At 31.8% G+C, this 19,248-nt stretch overlaps 1 protein-coding gene across 1 annotated transcript in view; it reads right to left on the bottom strand.

Annotated features, from left to right (window-relative positions):
* Nucleotides 1-738: 738 nt before the first annotated feature.
* The window catches only part of LOC136969923 (zinc finger protein 436-like), a gene marked incomplete at its 5' end in the record, with an annotated part of 29,250 nt that continues 10,740 nt past the window's right edge, over nt 739-19,248 (bottom strand). The window contains 2 exons of the mRNA XM_067264231.1: nt 739-1,085; nt 11,700-11,969. Of these exons, the coding sequence (XP_067120332.1) occupies nt 739-1,085; nt 11,700-11,969 (617 nt within the window). The remainder of the gene's footprint in view (nt 1,086-11,699; nt 11,970-19,248) is intronic.

Raw genomic sequence — 19,248 nt, 5'->3', positions numbered from 1 at the left:
TCGATTTACACCAATATGTAAGAACGGGGAGAAGTGGGCGGAAGTCGTCTCTCCCTTTCTCTCCCTTTCCGGTAACTCACGTGTCAAGATGGCTAAGTTCGTTCGGTCCCTAGAGGCGGGACTTGTCTTGTCTGGCGAGTGGATAGGAGGTGAGATGGGGTCGACGATAAGGCGAAGCGATATTCGAGACACAGAGGAGACCATTTAACAATAAAACAAGATTTATTAAAAGCAGGTCCGAGTCGGTGACGACCGGCGGTGGCGTTTGTCCGGCAGATGATAAGAGACTCCCCTGAGGGGGGGAAAGGAATGGCTTTTACAGCTTTTGGCTGGGAAAATCGGTCACGTGATCGAAAGTGGATGACGATTTGTGTCATAGGTGTTCCCGGGATTCAAAATACATGACGAATTCGGACGTAAGTGTAAACTTAGGTTGCAAGATGATCCGTTTTAAAGCTTAAGAACAAAGGACTGTTGACAGTTGTATGGCCGGGGACGCATATTTTCTCGTCCAGGGCCGTTTTTAGACAAGATGTTTATATTAGGGGAAAATTCCTAAACACGAATTACTACAAGTTAAATTCTGATGAATTACAGATCTCACAAATATGTATTGTATATATGTTAATATATAATTTTTATTCATTGTATTGTATATATGTTAATAATAATAATGAGACGGATTAGCTTGATGATCCTTAGCAATATTCGGTTCAAAATTTGTAAGTTTTAGTCTTTTCATCGACCCCCAAATAATGTTGTATCAACCGCTTTTGCGACCCCTGGTCTACATACATCACAACTGTAAGGCTTTTCTCCAGTGTGGGTCCGAAGGTGTCTAATTAAGTTTCCCCTTTCTATAAACTTCTGTTTACACTCGTTACAACTGTAAGGCTTTTCTCCTGTATGAATTATTTCATGATATTGTAAATTTTGTTTAGTTATAAACTTCTGATGACACTCGTCACAACTGTAAGGCTTTTCTCCAGTGTGGGTGCGAAGATGTCTAATTAAATGCCCCTTTTGTGTGAACTTCTTTTTACACACATCACAACAGTAAGGCTTTTTTCCTGTATGGATTCTTTCATGGATTTGCAAATAGTGTTTAGTTTTGAAATTCTTCTTACAGTATTTACATGAAAATTTCTTTTGGTTTCTTTTCTCTGCAATTAAAAAAGTTGTTTTAAATAATAATTTTTCGATGTATAATAAAAAGTTTTTAAATGAAAACAATAATTAAATTAATAATAATATTTAATTAAATAATAGTTTTTATATCTAAAGGCAAATTTCTGCATCAAAACACGAAAAAGTAATTCTAGGAATGATAATGTTTGAGTATAAATATATTAAGTTACTAATGTGTTCAACAACAGCTAATCAGGGAGGACATATTAAGGTAAACAATTTCTGTAAAACATTTATCAAGTGTATTTATGTCTTCATAGTTTTTCTGCATACATTCTTGGAATAATTTCATGCTTCTTCAGTTGATATTCCAAAATGAAAATCATCCATGTAAGTAAAGCAGTATCTAAAACCAAGTTTTCCTTTAATCTTGGAAAATATTTTCTTTAAAACTTTGTGTTTCGTCCAAAGAACAACTGAAAGTAATCACCAACAAACATGAAATAAATTATAAAATTTAATTTAATATGACTTTTTAACATTAGAATGTATAATTCATATTCGAATTCATTCGTATTGTTAAATGTAGTATTGTATAATGTTGAATTCAGGTAAAAAGAATACTTCCTTTATAACACGTTTCTTATAAGAGGAATTCACAACGTTCAAGCCTGTAAAGTACAAATTGTTAAGAGTGAATCGTGGATTTCATTCTTGCAAGATTGAATTCTCTTCTTGTCGTTTTTAGTTTCCTTTTTCTGTATTTTCAGGATGAAAATTAGCTAAATCGAAAAAATAAAACGATCTTAAATATCAGACAAATTCATATTCAAAGTATTTTGTACAGTGACAAATTTCTATTCTCTACTTTAATCTTTTAAAATATATAAATTCTCTTTTTGAATTATTTGACATTTACAGTGTATACACTTATTAAAATTATAATAAATTTTTTAAAAATCTACTCTGGTATTCGAACCTCTGGCACTCACATTAATTATGATCATATTAACAGGGTTGGTAAATTTATGTTTTTTTTTTTTTTTTTTTTTTTTTTTGAAATAAAACGTTTTACTTAGAATAATACACGTTTTATTTAGAAATATTTGGTTTTTTTGTTTTAAAACAGTTTTATATTACGTTATAAAATACTGTTTTAAAATAATGTTTTAAATTTAAAAAAATGTTTTATTACTTAAATTTAGTAAATAAACTTTTTCTGATTTGTGAGCAAAATGTGAACATGAAAATGGGAAATTTTTCTCACTGTCATGGGTCATAAAAGCACGTGACACGCCAACTTTTATCACTGAGAGATTTCCTGACAGCACATGCCAGTTAATACTGTTAGAATACAGCTAATGTATTGTAGTATTATTTGGATAGTAAAAGACATTATTATTATTGTTGTTACTTGTTAAGTAAAAAATGAGTGCAGGAAGAAGACTTGATAATATCTGGAACCAGTACAAACTAATTTCTGGAAATCCAGGAAAACCGGCATACAGGGTGCAATGAAAAATATGTAGGAAAGAAATGGCTGGATTAGTCGCTCGTATGAAAAAACATATTGAAGATAACCACCTACAGGATAATGTATAGGAATTGCAACAGCTGAGTATTTTGAACCGTTATAAGTTTTAATTTTTTCTATAGCTTACTATAAAGTTTTAGCTGGGTCATAACTCAATTTGTACCTATATAGATATTCTTAAGTTCTTCGCCCGATTTACATAGTTCTGCCCTCTCGGGCAGTTTACATAGCATTACGATAAAAACGGTCCTTTTCCAAAAATGTATGGGCTAGTACTATACATCGTTATCTATGACCTATGAAAATTTATTACAGTAGAGAATTGCTTATCCGACTCAATTGGGGAATAGGGTTGGTCGGATAACTGAAAAACGGATAACCAAAAAGTATGAAAAAATACATTATTAGTATAGTATATTAGTAGGCCAATATCCCATGTAATTAGTATATCGCTATTAACCTACTTCGCGTTGAATTTTCATCGATCTTAAGCCTAACAATAATTTTTTTATAATGATATTGTAACGTTAAAAATTATTTCTTTATTTCGCCCAAAATAAATACAAAAATAAAGAAAAATAGAAAATTAACCCTGGTTTAAATACTGTCTCCCCTTCATGGTCGAGTCATGTTGTCAGCTAAAACACGCAAAAATTTAACAAAAATAATATTAAAGTAGCCGAGACATAGCCAAATAGTTGTAGCGCCACATCACTATTGGATATTTTGAACTTCTGGCTCCACTAGTGGTACTGGCACTGCATCCGAAAGCAAAGTAAAATTGCAACGCATTGATTCATTTATTGTGAAAAGTCTAACTAATCAAAAAATGCAATTGGATCTCCAATGCGCAAAATTTATATATGCCACCAATTCAGCCTTTACTCATATAGAACACCGCAAATTTATAAAATTTTGTCAGATGTTGCGACCTGGATATGACCCTCCACACAGAAAGGAAATTGGGAGGACCCTTGCTGGACACTGTACACAATTCCATTGAGAATGAATCAACTAATGGATTAAAGGATATTACAGTCTGTATGGCTATTGATGGGTGGAGTAATATCCATAATGAACCAGTGGTTTGTGTCTGTGTGACTGATCCTAATAGGAACAGTTCATTTGATTGACTCAGTTGATACAGGCGCAGAAAGGCACACATCAAACTACTTAGAAATTATTGCAACTGCAGCAATAAAAAAAATGCAATCAAAAGTATGGCTGTAAAGTAAGAAGCCTGGTAAGTGACAATGCAAGCAATATGAAAAAAATGAGAGAAACATTAGCAATGACAGAAAACTTAGATATTGTCACTTATAAATGCTCCGCTCATATTTTAAACTTACTGGCTCAAGATATCAACATTAAAGTGATTAAAGTTTTCAATCACTTAAACAACACTACTGAGCATTGTACACAGTGCCGTCTTTAAACGTAAGGGGCCCTGAGCCAGAAGAATGTTGGGGCCCCCCATGAAGAAACAGAATCAATACTAGATTACAGACCTAGGGGTCGCTGGTGTAGCTAGCATAGGCGAGGCCGGTTACGGGTATCGTGCTATAACCCTTTTAACATATTCCAGAGAATCTGTTGACCTTTTTTTTTGTTTTTTATTTTTTTTAGCCAGTGAGATTTTTCACCCTGTACTCAACACTTTACACTACGTGTTGAAGGAGTTATTTCAATCGTATTATTAATGGTTTCTTCATTTCAAGTAACCTATTTGTTTTCTTTGTAACTTTATTGCTTTCGAATTCAGGGGCCCCTACGACCTCGGGGCCCTGGGCCCGGGCTCGTACGCTCCTTCCCTTAAAGACGGCACTGGTTGTACATTTCTGAAAATAAGAAATTCTTCAAGCTGAAGAAGCCACTGCTGTCAATCCCGTTTTGGTTTTGTACATGCAAATCTTAAAAATGCCATTTCATAAAGAATGATTTAAAAATGCTGTATTTTATATTAAATAAAATATTTTGTACATTCTTGGGTCTTAGACTGAAGTTTTTCTGATTTTTTTCTATTTTACTAGATCCCAGGGTTTTATTTCCAAAAAAAACCAAGTTTTAAAAGTTTTAAAACAAATGTTTTAAATTTGACGCCTATGTTTTAAAACATGTTTTAATAAATGTTTCAAAACTTTTTTAAAATCATGCCAACCCTGCATATTAATTAAATAAAAATTATTTCATTTCATTTTAATCCTTATGGTAATGCTTTATAAATCATACACTAACATTCTCTCTTAATTTTATTAACAATAGAGTCATACGTTCTAGACATATCCAAAACACAGAATTTATGAGGGAAAACTTATTTATAAACTGCTATAAACAAAAATCTCATAGGACTACTTACTGGCTCTGCACCGTTCCAGCCGCCATTGCTTAAGCTTGTTTTCGTCGTGGAGCTGCACATTGGTGGCGGACGTGCACACAACGTGTCACGTGAGTTGGTCAGTCGGTCACGTGATTACATCTCCGACGCGTTTCAAGACAACTTTTTCTTCTGGCGGAAGAATTCGTCGCATTTGCACTATACCTTGCAGGCGTCACGTGATAGATCAAAGACGTCTTAGGGTGCGTACTGTACTGTACTGTACATTAATAGCTGTCGCTCCGCTGGACTGCTGTTTGTAGACATTTGTTAACGACCGTGAAAGAAAGAAAAAGATTGCGACGCCTGTAATATCCAGTATCGTGATGATGGCGGGATCTAAAATATGGGATTTAAAATATACGTTTTTAGGAACAAAATTTTAAAAGATGGGTTCCAAAATCATTCGAAGTAACTACGAAAAACACTCGAGCGTGTGGGTATATATATATTAACCAGCGCTTCCTCAATTTCTAAATTTTCATTGATAAAACCACATAATGGACACTATAACAGAACTATCTGAGCCATGGAACACGCCACGTTGCCTCCGTCTACCGTCAGGGCCCTTAGGGTCGAGTTATAAACTCCGTATCGTATCCGTATGGCCGTAGCTTTTCCGTAAGAAAAGTTCGAATCGATCAAACTTTTACGGTAGGAATACGGAAAATTGACCAACTGCGCATGCGCAATGTCGCCATCAGTAGATATACAATCGGAAGTTGTGCCGGAAGCAACCGACGAAACTTTGACAAATTGGTTAAGAACAACTTTTGCCCGACAAATGCCGGCTTTTCAATAATATTAAATTTTAAAATAAGAATTAATTTGGTCATAAAAAAATAAAAAAATAATAAAATGAATAAATATTTATAGTGTTAGATCTGGCAATAAGTACAGATGATTTTGCGCATGCTCACGATGGACTAGTTTGTAAACCATAAAAAAGTTTGTTCCTTTATGGATACGGAAAAGGCCTCACGGTAGTTTATAACTATTGCTATAGATATCTAGTGTAGCAAACATTTACGAATACGGATACGGTTACGTTACGAAGTATATAACTCGACCCTCAGGTTAAAACGAGTTAAACGTGTTAGTAACGAATCAGTAGAAAAGTCTAACGAAAGAAGTAATAACGATGACGTCATTCTCGTTTAATTCGTTCGAATTTACGAACATACCCATAATCTCGAGATTTTCGTGTTGTACTCGAATTGAAGTCATTGAACTCGCTCGTGTTACTATGACTCACATAATCGGTTGTCTCGAGTTAGAACCCATTAATTAAGCGAACTCGAAAGGCGAGTGGGAAATACGTCATACTCACTTGGTTACCTGTTCGTTAAGCATGATGGGATTATTTACAGTGCGTCTGAGTTTGCGACTATAATGATTCGACCAATCGACTTAACTGTAACAAGTTGTAAACAAAATTAACGTGAATTAGTTTACACGTGTAATCAAAACTTAACACTTCTGATTAATAAATAATCTTATTACAGTGTCTATGCTAGTAATAATTTATACATGTAATTTACCATCATTTTAATTCTTTTTTTCGATGAATTAGGTACCTTCTTTTTACTTTTGGAAAAATTTGCTGTAAAATTTTAACAATTGTTTATTAAAATGTTTTTATTAGTGTTGACATGAAAAGAAATGACCTCTACTCAAGGTCAAAAAACTCGTTGCATTCATAAACAACTCGTTTAGCTCTTTCTAACGGGCTTCGATTGCGTCCAGAATAGCGTATCTGTCAGCCATTTTAACTTTCGTGTAGCGATCTCACGTCCCGCACCGAGCGTCTATAATCGGCTCGACTAGTAGTAAAAGAATTCACACTGAGTTACGATTATGTCGGTGGCCGACTTCGTAAGGACCAATCGGAACGCGTCTTACAGATCAGAACACTAGCCAATCGTGGTAAGTTTTTCAATTTAAACAGAAAACATGGCCGTCTTTATAAGGTTGTCGTGTGTTCGCGGGCTAACGACACCATTTTAGCATTTTTAATGTCGCTTTCTCTTGTAAATGAAATGTATTATGGTGAATTAAAGTAATTCGTTTTGTTAATATCGATGAGTGCCTGCGTATTTCTTAATAAAGTTGTTCTTAAACGAAGCAAATAGACGGAAATAAAAAATCGTTCGTAACTTTTAAACGGTTGATCGTAAGTAATATTTTTTTAATACCAATCGATTCAGCGTATCAAATTACATTTAGATATGTCTACGTCTATTCGTTAATATGAAGTTTAAGACTATTTTTTTAGCTGGATACCTTTCGCTTTACTCTAACCAATTATTTTTTTCAATGTCGCCTTTATAATCGGCTCGCCGAATATCATAAAGCCATGGATATTTTTCTAACTTCGTTTATTAAAGCTTCCGAGAAACTTTACCTTCCGCCATTTTCTAACTTCGGATAAATCTAAACTCTGATTGGTTATAGCTTCGAAGCTCTCATTGGCTGTAGCTCACCGACTGCTCCGACGCGACTACAAATATTTAACTTTTTTAAATCTGTCCGACTGGAACGACCAGTTTGTCGACCGACTGCTGTTTGCCATGGGCATTATCGACTGAAGAGCTCGGACCGGTCGGCCCAGTCGGTCATAGTGTGAAACAACTAGCCCTAACGCTTCGATTGCGTCCATGAATAGCGTATCTGTCAGCCATTTTAACTTTCGTGTAGCGATCTCACATGCTTTCCCATCTCACCATGCCAGTTCTACTCAATTTATGGTGAGATGGGAAAGCACGTGAGTTATAACTTATAACTCGAGACTACCAATTTGACGTCAGGTTGTGAGATGTTACCACGTGACACCTTTAACACGTTGGGAGTTGTAACACGAATAATTCGAGATTAAGGACCCAGAACGTAGAAACGGTTCAAAACTAACCATTATTCCTAACACGTGGTTACCTCTTGGCGTAGCCCGCGAGCCACGAAATCTGCTCGAGTTACGCTTCCGTAACACCGTCACATTCTATACGAAATTTACGAGTTAAGATTTGACAACGACGATTTATGTTTACCGCTAACGACTTGGCTTTAATTTCTTTTATAAATCGCACAAATTTTATCTATTAAGCTATATTAATTAAATACCTGTAGCTTTTAACATCAAATGGTATACAGAAATGATTCCATATTGAAAGAAATCGAAAGTAACTTAGTCGACAGAAAATTGCCAACCGGTATGTATTTAAAGAACGAATAGCATTACCTTTCTAGATATTTGGCTTCATTCTTGATGCTTAAATATAACGAAAACGCTTGCGTTTAGAAATGCCAAAACGTTAAACTTGGAAATTTTTTCCTAATGCTTCGAGTCCAATAAACTCGGAATGAAAGACGCCTTCTATTCATTTCTGTTACGAACTAAAAGTAACGTTTTGATTTTTGAATTGTTTTTTTCGCGCCACGAGTTACTTATTATTGTCTTTTAAGTTCCTCCACGAGTTACTCGAACTAACCGAATTTTTTTTAAGATATAAAATTTGCACAAGGGTGTTTCAATAAGTAACGCCAATGTTCTTAATGTGTACGCAAAATCATGAATATAGTAAATAAGCGTTTGAATTTCTGGCGACACTATTGCACAATAGGAGCACTTGTGTTACCTGTCAGACATTTTTGACAAATGGAAAGAAAATAGCGAGCACGCTATCATCGTCCACGCTCCAAGAGCAGAGAAGTGTCATTCGTTTTCTATGGGCAGAGGCAAGAAATGTGCACAAAATTCATGCAAAAGATGCAGAAAGTGTACGGTGACGATTGCATGGATTAATCACATATCCATCGATGGTGCGAAATGTTTAAAAATGGTCGTCAGTGTGTAATTGATGAGCACGGGTTAGTTCGTTTAATAAGTGCAGCATCGCCTCAAACAGTCGCTGTTGTTAATCAAATGATTCAAAGTAACCGCCGCATTTGTTTGAAGACACTGTCGAAAAAATTGCTCGATGTCCTGTTTCCCTTCTGAAGAAATTACTGGATAGAGATGTTACATTCCGACGAAGTTAAATTGGCTGTTTGCTGATGGTTGTATGGCCAGAAACTGGCGTTCTACAACGCAGGAATCTTCAAGCAGGTACCACTGCGACAAGTGCTTGAACCTGAATGGTTCCTACCAGTATGCCGAGAAGTAGCCTAATCCACGTATTTTGTTTATTCTGTATTTTCCATATGAATTAAAACTTTTGCAGAAGTGATATCCAAAGGTTGAGCAGCAGTTTCATAAGAAATGATAAGGAATTGGTTTCAAGAATTAAATAATTATTTGAGAGAGCATGCAAGTGATATTCTGCAAAATTTTTCCCGTGTCTTCAATGCAAATGAAACAGAAATGTTGTTTTTCGCAAAAACTGGCAAAGGTCTGGGACCTAACGCATATAACTTTTATAAAATTGCATCAGGACAAGAAAAACAGTGTATTACAGTTTTGTGTAATTTTCTGCAAAGAACCAGTCAGTGGATCTTATGATAGCGTTTCCATACAATAGAATTCCAAAGCATATTGTAGATTCAGTTCCAGATGACTTTGCGGTAGGCAGAAGTGATTCAGGATAAATGATAAGTGCCGCATTTTATGAATACGTTGCAAATGTCTTCTACTTCTGGCTTTTGGACGAGAATGTCAGATTCCTGTATTATTGCTTCCTGATGAACATAAATTACATATAAATGAGTTGTGTTGAGAATTCTCCTTTTTCGTTTCTTGCCGAATGCAATTCATATTATCCAGCCTTGTAATGTTGCGATTTTTCGACCGCATAAATATCAGAGAAGAAATATTGTCAAAAAACACAAAAAACAATCATCAAAATTAGTTTACAAAACTAACTTTGCAGCTGTATTATTTGAAGCTTACCAGAATATTTTGAAATCAGAAACAATTCAACATGTGTATGAAGTATGTGGTTTGTTTCCTTTTGATCCAAATAGGGCGGATTATTCAAAATGTATTTCTGCGAAGCAAAAAAAAAATAAACCTGATTAATCTACTAATTATAAAGGCTATATAAATGTGCACTGCAAATGAGAGAAAATGAGATTTCACTTAATTTGTTATCAGATTTCAAGAAGCCATTGCATTTGACAACAATCGTATAAATTTAAAATATTACTGTAATATTGACTATCTATGAAACACATTTTTGTATGGATTATCAAACTGATAATTTGTATAACTTTGTATATATGATATTTTTCAGTTAAAAACGTTTTCTAAGAATTAATATTTCTATTATAATTACTAAATCTGAAATTACATAACTGAATTACATAAAATTACCAATACATATATAGTATACAGTGCTATAAAATTGCATATAGTATCCTAAAATTTTAGTTATTTATTACTAGTCACTTGCGATCGTTCACTAGCCCTCAGCTAGTCAACTACTAGATGCATATGGTCATTCACTGGTAATTTTTGAATTTTAAAAATATCACTTCATTAATTTAATAACTTTACAGAAAATTAAGAATTCATTTTCTGAATGAGTAGTGCGAGTTCTTGGTAACCAGCAATGACCATTACAGTGGAACCTCGTTATACGACTTTAATCCGTTCCTGATGTTTGGACTTATACCGAATAGGACGTATACCAAACCAACATTTCCCATAAGAAGTAATGTAAAAATGATTAATCCGTTCTCATGTAAAAAGCACCTTTTGATATGGTATATTAATGGGGTTGTAAAATAATTTAAACACTGTTTGAGCACATTAATAAAAAAGTAAATTTTATTATAGATATTTAATGTTATTACAGTATATTGGATTATATTATTTAAATCATTAAATCAAAATCAAATCAAATCAAACTCTCCTTAATACTAATAATCTGCCATTTTTTGAAACCGTGTCGTATTTTTTATATTGTTCTATGAGCGCAATAACGACAATAATAACAACAATAATAATAATTAAATGGCAGAATTTGAGAAAACAGAAACGGCACCTTTCACCCGAAGTCAAGTTTATGTACAGGGTCAAATATATTAAAATAAAGAAATCGTGCCAAGTGATCGTTATTCCGCTTATAGAACACTAATCATCTGTTTAAAAATTGATTTAACCCCTTTCGCAACGTCTAATCTGGTCTAGTACACCGATAGTGCTACTTGTTCATAGATGGCGCATGTAATTGAATTAAGTCATATACTGAGCAAAATTAGTTTCGTCCAAACAGGACGCATTCCGAATTGGACGTATTCTAAAGCAGGCGTATACCGAGGTTTCACTGTACTTATGTTAAATGTCTGTTAAGTAATTATATTCAAATCTCCTTATCAAGTTGATTAATTAATCACTTACTGGTGCAACTACCCTATAATTAATACAGGCAAGTATCGATGAAACGACTTTTTATTCCAGAAAGTTTTACATAAAGACATTTTAATTATATATTGAATATTGTAATGTTGTTTAGTTGAAACTTTTCGAATATTAGAGGAACATCATTTTAATTTATAACCAATTTTGCTTACATATTTCGATCATTATACATCAAAAGAAAAAAAAATTAATTCAAGTTCAAAATTTCAAAGTGTAAATATTCTAATGTAATTTTAGATCATGATTTAGAATGAATTTAGCTGGATATAATTAACATTCATATAGCTTTCGTCTGTTGTGAATCTGAAGGTGCCTAATTAAGCTTCCCTTTTGTGAAAACTTCTTTTTACACTCGTCACAAGTGTAAGGCTTTTCTCCAGTGTGGACCCGAAGGTGTTGAATTAAGTGGGACTTTTGTGAAAACTTCTTTTTACACTCGTCACAAGTGTAAGGCTTTTCTCCAGTGTGGACCCGAAGGTGTTGAATTAAGTAGGACTTTTGTGAAAACTGCTTTTTACACTCATCACAGCTGTACGGCTTTTCTCCTGTATGAATTTTTTCATGAGTTTGCAAATGTTGTTTAGTTTTGAAATTTTTTTTACAATGTTTACATGAAAGTTTCTTTTCTTTCTTTTTTCCTGCAATTAAAAAAATTGTTTTTAAATAATATTTTATCTATGTATAAAAAACTTTCTTAAATAATAACAATAATTAAAATTAGCAATAATAGTAAATTAAATAACAACAGTTTTATATTTAAAGGTGAATTTCTTCATAAAAACACAAAATAGTAATTTTAGAGATAACAAAGTTCGACCATAAATGTATTATGTTATTAATATTTTCAACAACAGCTAATCAGGGATGACATTAAAGTAAACAATTTCTGTAAAATATTCTCCATGTGTATTTATATCTTTATGAATTCTTTTTATATCTTTGCAGTGGATTTCCTGCTTCTTTTATATTTTTAAACGAAGAGCACTGATGTAAATAAAGCAGTGTATCTAATACACAATTTTGTCATAATCTTGGACAGCATTCTCTTCAAAACTTTATTCAATGTTTCATCCAAAGTACGTCTGAAAGTAATAACAACATCCATTAAAGTAATTGCATAAAATTTAATATTACATGAATTTAACTTGAAATGTATTATTCATATTCGTATTCATTCTTATTTTTAAATGTAAACTTATGTAATATATTAGATTCAGATGATAAGGATATTGTATTTTTAAAAGATTTTTGTTACGTATACTTTCCTCATGAATCGTTCTCGTAAGAGGAACTCGTAATCTTGGAACGTGTAAAATACAAATTCTTAAGAGTAAATCATTGATTTTATTCTTCCGAAAATTGAATTTCGTTTTTCTCCTTTTTACTTTCTGTTTTCTATATTTTCAGGGTGAAGATCAGCTAAATAAAAAATAAATAAATAAAATAAAACGATCTGAAATATCAGAAAAATTCATTTTCAATGTATATTGTACAGTGAATAAATTTTTTATTCTCTACGCAAAATTGTTTTAAAATATATATATTCTATTTCTAAATTATTCGACGTTTACAGATGAACAGTTTACGCGTTTACAAAAATAACAATAAATTTTTCAGAAATCTATTTTGGAAATTTTAACTTTTTTGTGATGATGTGTCATTCGTGAATTTTTTGAAAATTGTTTTTAAAAGATGTCTATACGAAAAATATCTTCACAAAATGTAAATGATGGGCAAAAATAACTTTAATTAAAATAAAACCGTTACTTCAAGTTTGTAATATTTTTAGTTGATTGCAAATTTAACATCTTTGGTTCTGTTGGTCGAACTGTAAACAAAATAACAATTGGCACAAGATTTCCCTTAAACATGTAGAAAGAAGTGTTATGGTATGGGCATGGATGTCAACCTATGTAGATAGAAGAGATAGAAGACATGTGTTTAATGATGGAAATATGCTTGAAGAATGTCAATACATTTTATTGGAAAATGTAAAAACTTCCGCTGGAAAACTACGGATCTCGAATATCTTACATTTTCATCATAAGTATCATCCAAAACACGGGTTTTGTAAAGTGGGTGTTGTACTGTTGGCAAAAAACGAATGAGTCACAGACTAACTATAAACCGAAATGTAATCGGATATTTATAAAAGAAATTAGATGGAAAGATCGGAGACTCAAAAATTACTATTATAAATGAACTGAAAAGTACGTTGGAACAACAATGATCAGAAAATTTGTGAACACCACATAAATCTTACTAATGGACAATCACTGCAAAACTGGTTGAAAGCTGGATTGAAAAGAAAAGACAATCCAACAAGATATAACAAAAAATTGAATATTTTAATAACTAAATTTTAAATTGAACTAAATGTGATCTGTCTCATGACCATTGTTAAGTAATTTTGTTCCTGTACTCTTCTATTCTAAGATAAAATTCTGAAGTAAAATAAATATGTTATAATCTTTGTTGTTGTTATACACGAAACAATAAAGCAGATTTATACATTATATAAATATATATCCAGAAATTGAAAGTTCTTATTACATTTGTTGCTTCATTCGCCAAATGACTTTGAGTTACTGCATATTTCGTAATGAATTAGGAAAATAAAAATGTAAAATGACAATTAAAAAATAAATATCAAAAGAAATGATGGAATCTTAAACATTAAAAGTTAAGAGGTTTGTTTAAAATTGTAATTCTTATTTTAAACTTGTATACTTTCTCGGAAAAATTATTTCAATGTTTAAAATAATGAAAATAAATGACTTTAACTTATTTCGTATAAAGACAAAGTTCCATTCGAATTAAATGACAATGCATCTTAAATTGCATGTAACGAGTTAGAGTCAAGTTAAAAGTATTTAATAAACAGTTTAAAAACTGTTAAATTTTGTTTTAAATTAGAAAATAAAATGTAGCAACGAGTTGCATAACTTTTTCGTCAATAACATTTAAAACTGCTAAAAAAATTCCGTGTAATCGAAAGATGTACCAAGTTAATTAATCTAACTGCTTAATACTAACGATTTTTGAAATTTAAATTTCCATTTTGTTATTTAAATTATCTCTCTTGGTTACTGATCGAAATTTATCGTAACAATAATTCAGTTTTAAGAATGAAACATTTGTATGTAATAAGTTATACAATATTTTATAAACGTTTTATACTTAATACAATTACTAAATAGTTGTAAAATGAAGAATTTCTTCCATAACTTATATAAGTCATTATTATGTATTATCATTCAATTATATACTCGTGTTTTAATGAATATGATTAAAATAAGTAATATGATGTTTACACATCTAATTGTTTTTTGCAAACTTGAAAAATAATTTTTTCAAAAGTTTAATTTTCTTTCAAAGAACAATGAAATATGACTTGAGCGATGAAAAAATCCTGCAACGAGTTTCGGAAACGTTTTGTGGCGCCATCTGTTACGATATTTTATTAAAAATAATTTTTTTACTTTTAATTATTATAAAATGGCATAAAAAACTTTTTTAAGGGTAAGCTAGGTTTAATTAAAAAATTCAAAATGCTAATAACGAGTAAAATCGTCATTAGTTCTGACCGTTACTGGAGATATGACACACGATTAAGGTTTATCTTCCCACCTCGATTAACCATCAAAATTTAATAGCATTAAATTTGGTAATTTCTCCGTAGCATAGAATCCTTCCTGCAAAATTTCTGAAATTTTCGACAATGAGCACAAGAGTTATTAAGCTTCAAACAGAGTGAACAAAATCGCGCGCCCTTCACACACACACAGTCAAATTTTTGATTTTTTTTGTTTTGTTTAATATTAACTCGACGTTTCAAAGTCCCGAGATAAAAAAAAGAAAAATCTCGAAAATTTATTTTTTGATCGATCACCGCATTTTTTTTCTGCTGTATATAACAAGGGGGAAAATAATTACTAGAGTAAAATAAATTTTCTAAACTACGAAAAGAAATCAATTTGAATAATTATCACAAAAATAACACACTACCCGAATGTTTTACGTATTTCGTTTAGCTTACACACCCCTTCTATGACGTGATGAAGTCTACGTTTAGGTCCGTATGTAAGAATAACTCGAACTGTTAAATTAATGTATATGAAACTACAGTATAAGACTAAATATTCTGAGCTAAAGGTAACTTATACAAATAAAACTTATAAATTAATATATAAATTTTTCTCTAAACTAATTTATTACATTTTATATTCACAGGTTGATTATAGGTCGATATTATTAATATACAAGCTGTTGTTTGCAGGTGTGTATTTTATACAACTCCTGTAATTTTTGACCGATTGAGATAAAATTTTGGTCATATTCTTTTTATGTTCCTGAGGAAAATATCCATTATTTTTTGCGGAAATACCAACTATATAATGAATGTTTTATCGATTTCGGATCGGCGTCGTACTTACGTTGCAGTGACGTCTGTAACCTAAACGAGATCTCTGACGTCACCTCGATTTAATTATCCAGGGAGTTTTCCTTTGGCTGCAGATTTAAATACGTTTGCAATTAACGCGTTTAAAGTTATAATATTAAATTTAAAATTTAAACTTCAAAAAACTTCTATTAGAATTTTTTTTAAATACTTCGGTCCTGATACGTGACGTTGCATTATCCAATAGGAAATAACGATCTAACTAACCGTTAGCTTTAATCTTTACTGTTTCCTAAACAGCATTCAGTCGTGCTTGACAGAGAAATTATTTTATATAATTTAAACCTAATTTTATGTAATAAATTCATTTAATTTGAACGTTTTCGATAATTTTAAATGCGCAATACAACAATTAGTATTAATAACTCTGCTTCCTGACCTTAACTTATTATTCAACGTATTTTCGATTTATATTTTCGGGCTTACCAAACACAGCAATCGAGGTATTTCAGAACAATTTATTACACTTTGCTAATTATGAAATTTATTACAATTGTAAATAATTGTATACTCGATTGCTGTGTATGATAAGCCCTAAAATATAAATTACAACAACCTTCGTTTATGCAAGAATTACGTATTCCATTAAGGCTGAATGAAATATAAATATCTAACAGAATGCTGGGTCAATATTTCATTTTTATTGTTAATTAAGTAGTATTAAATCTATGGAATATCCACTATTGTAATGAAACGTTTATTTCTACATTAGAAATGTTTAAGTAAACTTTCCTTTCATGACTTCGTCTAACCGTTAGAGCTAAATAAAATTACGGATGTAAAAAATCAGGAATGTGCTACTTGAAACCCCTTTTGTGACTCACAAAAGGGGTTTCGAGTTCGTTACTTTTTACCTTGCGTGTGGAGATTCTTTCACTGTAATTTTAACTAGCTTCGTTCTGAAGTTCTTTTTTTCTTCACTTATTAGAAAAAATAAATCCAATTATTCTATACTCCTGAGTCTTCTTCAATCTAAAAACAGAAAGAAAAATAGACCTCGTCTACACAAGGTGAGTGAGTGAGTGCCTTACCACTAGACTATTCGTCTACTTCCTCTTTCTTTGTTTTCTTTTCACACGTGGTCTAAATCCTTTCCAAGAATAAATTCCTGGACAAGAAGGGAACCTCTCAGCGTTGGGAACCCTAATTAAAGAAGTTTCCCTACATTTAGAGCAGTGTTTCTCAACCTCTAACGAATCGTCGCCCCTTCAATAAAACTGTTACGTAGTATCGTCTTCTTCACTTCGAAAAAAATTTTGTTGGGCGTTAGCCTCGGCCTTCAAATTTGTGTTGCATTGAATAGACTAGTGATTAGTATAATGTTATTTGTTTCATTATTGTACGATATAACGAATAAAATATCTAATTATTCTTAATATAATGTTTTACTATATCGCCCAAAAAATTTTTTCCCAAAAATATAAATTGTTACTAATCGCCCCCAACATGGAAAATCGCCCCCGTTGAGAAACACTGCTCTAAATGTAGGGAAACTTCCTTATTCTAAAACCAGACCCTATTCTCTAAATTTTAGAGAATAGGATCTGATTTTAGAAGTTATAGGAAGATTTGTTAAAATTCTAGAATTGTAAGAATATTTTAATTAAAAAGTTGAAGAAATTCAAGAAAGTTACTAAAAATTTATCTGTGGCCCTGAGTGTGCTATGTTAATTTGCATATAGGGAAAATGGACTGTTTTCAATACGTGCATCTGCTTCTGATAAACTGATTCGCTAACAAAAAGAGGGCCAGACCGGTCCTTTTTTTTAGTCCAATGCGCAAGTGACGTATGAAGATTATTCGAATGTGGAGTCGTAATATGTAACAAAGAGCGAAAATATAAAGAAATAAATATTTTATTTCACCACATAAAAAGTTAAATTTAAAGATACTTCTTTTTAGCAAAACAAAAAATGACGTCACTATATTAAAATCTGCAGTTCTATAAGCTTTAAACTGTAAGGAATAATAATAGTAATTATAATAATAATGTTAATTATTTTGCCGTATCATTATGTTACACGTAAAAAAAACCCAAAAATTGCACTGGACATTTCATAACTTCAATGTCTGGTAATTTACCGACACGTCTATCATAGTGCTGTAGACAGGTGTAACTTCCAGTCTTAAAGCTAAACACTCGATTTCATGCTAGGCGCGAGAAGCAAACGCAATTTGAATTTCCCATCACTGTGACCGGTCCCCAGAGAGCTATTTCTAAATGAGACGTTAGACAGGAAAAAGGTAACAATGGAACAAACAAGGGCAAATAAGACAGTACTAAATACAAAATTTAAAATATTAAAATTATCTTAGTAACGACTTGTTAATTCACGGTACTTTTAAATATTTCTAACCACTTATAAAATAATTTTAAAAGGTCGGCTTTTATGCATAAACGTGTTTCTTCCTGTTACACGGAGTTTAGCTACTTTACTTCGAGACACGTGATTTTATGAGTGGACTCATAGTCACGTGGTTTAGAAGGAACGTAAATGTTCATTTTCAACGGAAAACGAAAGTTCAGAGAGTATTTCCGTGTTATACTTAACAAGTTCTGGACTTTTTGTCGAACGTGTTTGAAATTCTGCGGTAAGTTTGTTTATTAAAAAATTCATCCTATTAAATTTTTATAATTAAAGGTCGAAAAATGGAAAGATAATGGGGATTGTTTGTCATTTCTACAGTAGGGTCGGACTTAATGACGATTTTACTCGTTAGCATTCACAGTTTTTTTTTATAAAACTCATCAGCCTCAAAATTAAGCTGTTTGTCATTTTATAATAGTTAAAAACATAAAAAATTTTAAATAAAGTATTGATTAAAAGTAATATGTAACAATAAGTAATCATTCTAGTCTTATAAATGGCCTGCTGTCTACTTCCTTTATTTCTTAACAAAAGTTAATTTATTAACTTTTACAAATAAGCAGAAAAGTGCAGATAAAAATTGATATTTATAATAATTAATTGATAACTTTTTTGTTCTAAATTATTTTTAGTCGATATTACTAAAAATTTGGAAAAAGAAGTTCCTAAAATCGGAAAAATAGGCGAAAATCCTATACAATATTAGTTGATAGATAAACAACCTCGGTGTTGCGTTTACATACGCATCTTGGGGGGTATTAGACAAGATGCCCTTTGGATTCATTAGATGTGGGTCCAAAGGGCATCCTGTCTAATAGCTAACAGTTTTTTACACAACCAGACAGAACAAAAAGAAGGATATAAAATAAACATAGAGTTTAAAATACAATAAAATTTCTAACTGGTTAATTAAGGCGAATATATTATTAGCAAAACTACTTCGATTTAAAATGTGTTTATATAGTCAGGTAAAAGAAATTACTTCTATAATCGAAGTTGCGAATACTTTTAATTCACATCGCAGCT

This window comes from Centruroides vittatus, unplaced genomic scaffold (genome assembly GCF_030686945.1).
Source record: "Centruroides vittatus isolate TY-2023 unplaced genomic scaffold, ASM3068694v2 contig_1827, whole genome shotgun sequence".
NCBI lineage: Eukaryota > Metazoa > Arthropoda > Arachnida > Scorpiones > Buthidae > Centruroides > Centruroides vittatus.
The sequence above is the reverse complement of the archived record's forward strand: the minus strand, read 5'-3'. Positions and strand labels throughout refer to the sequence as shown.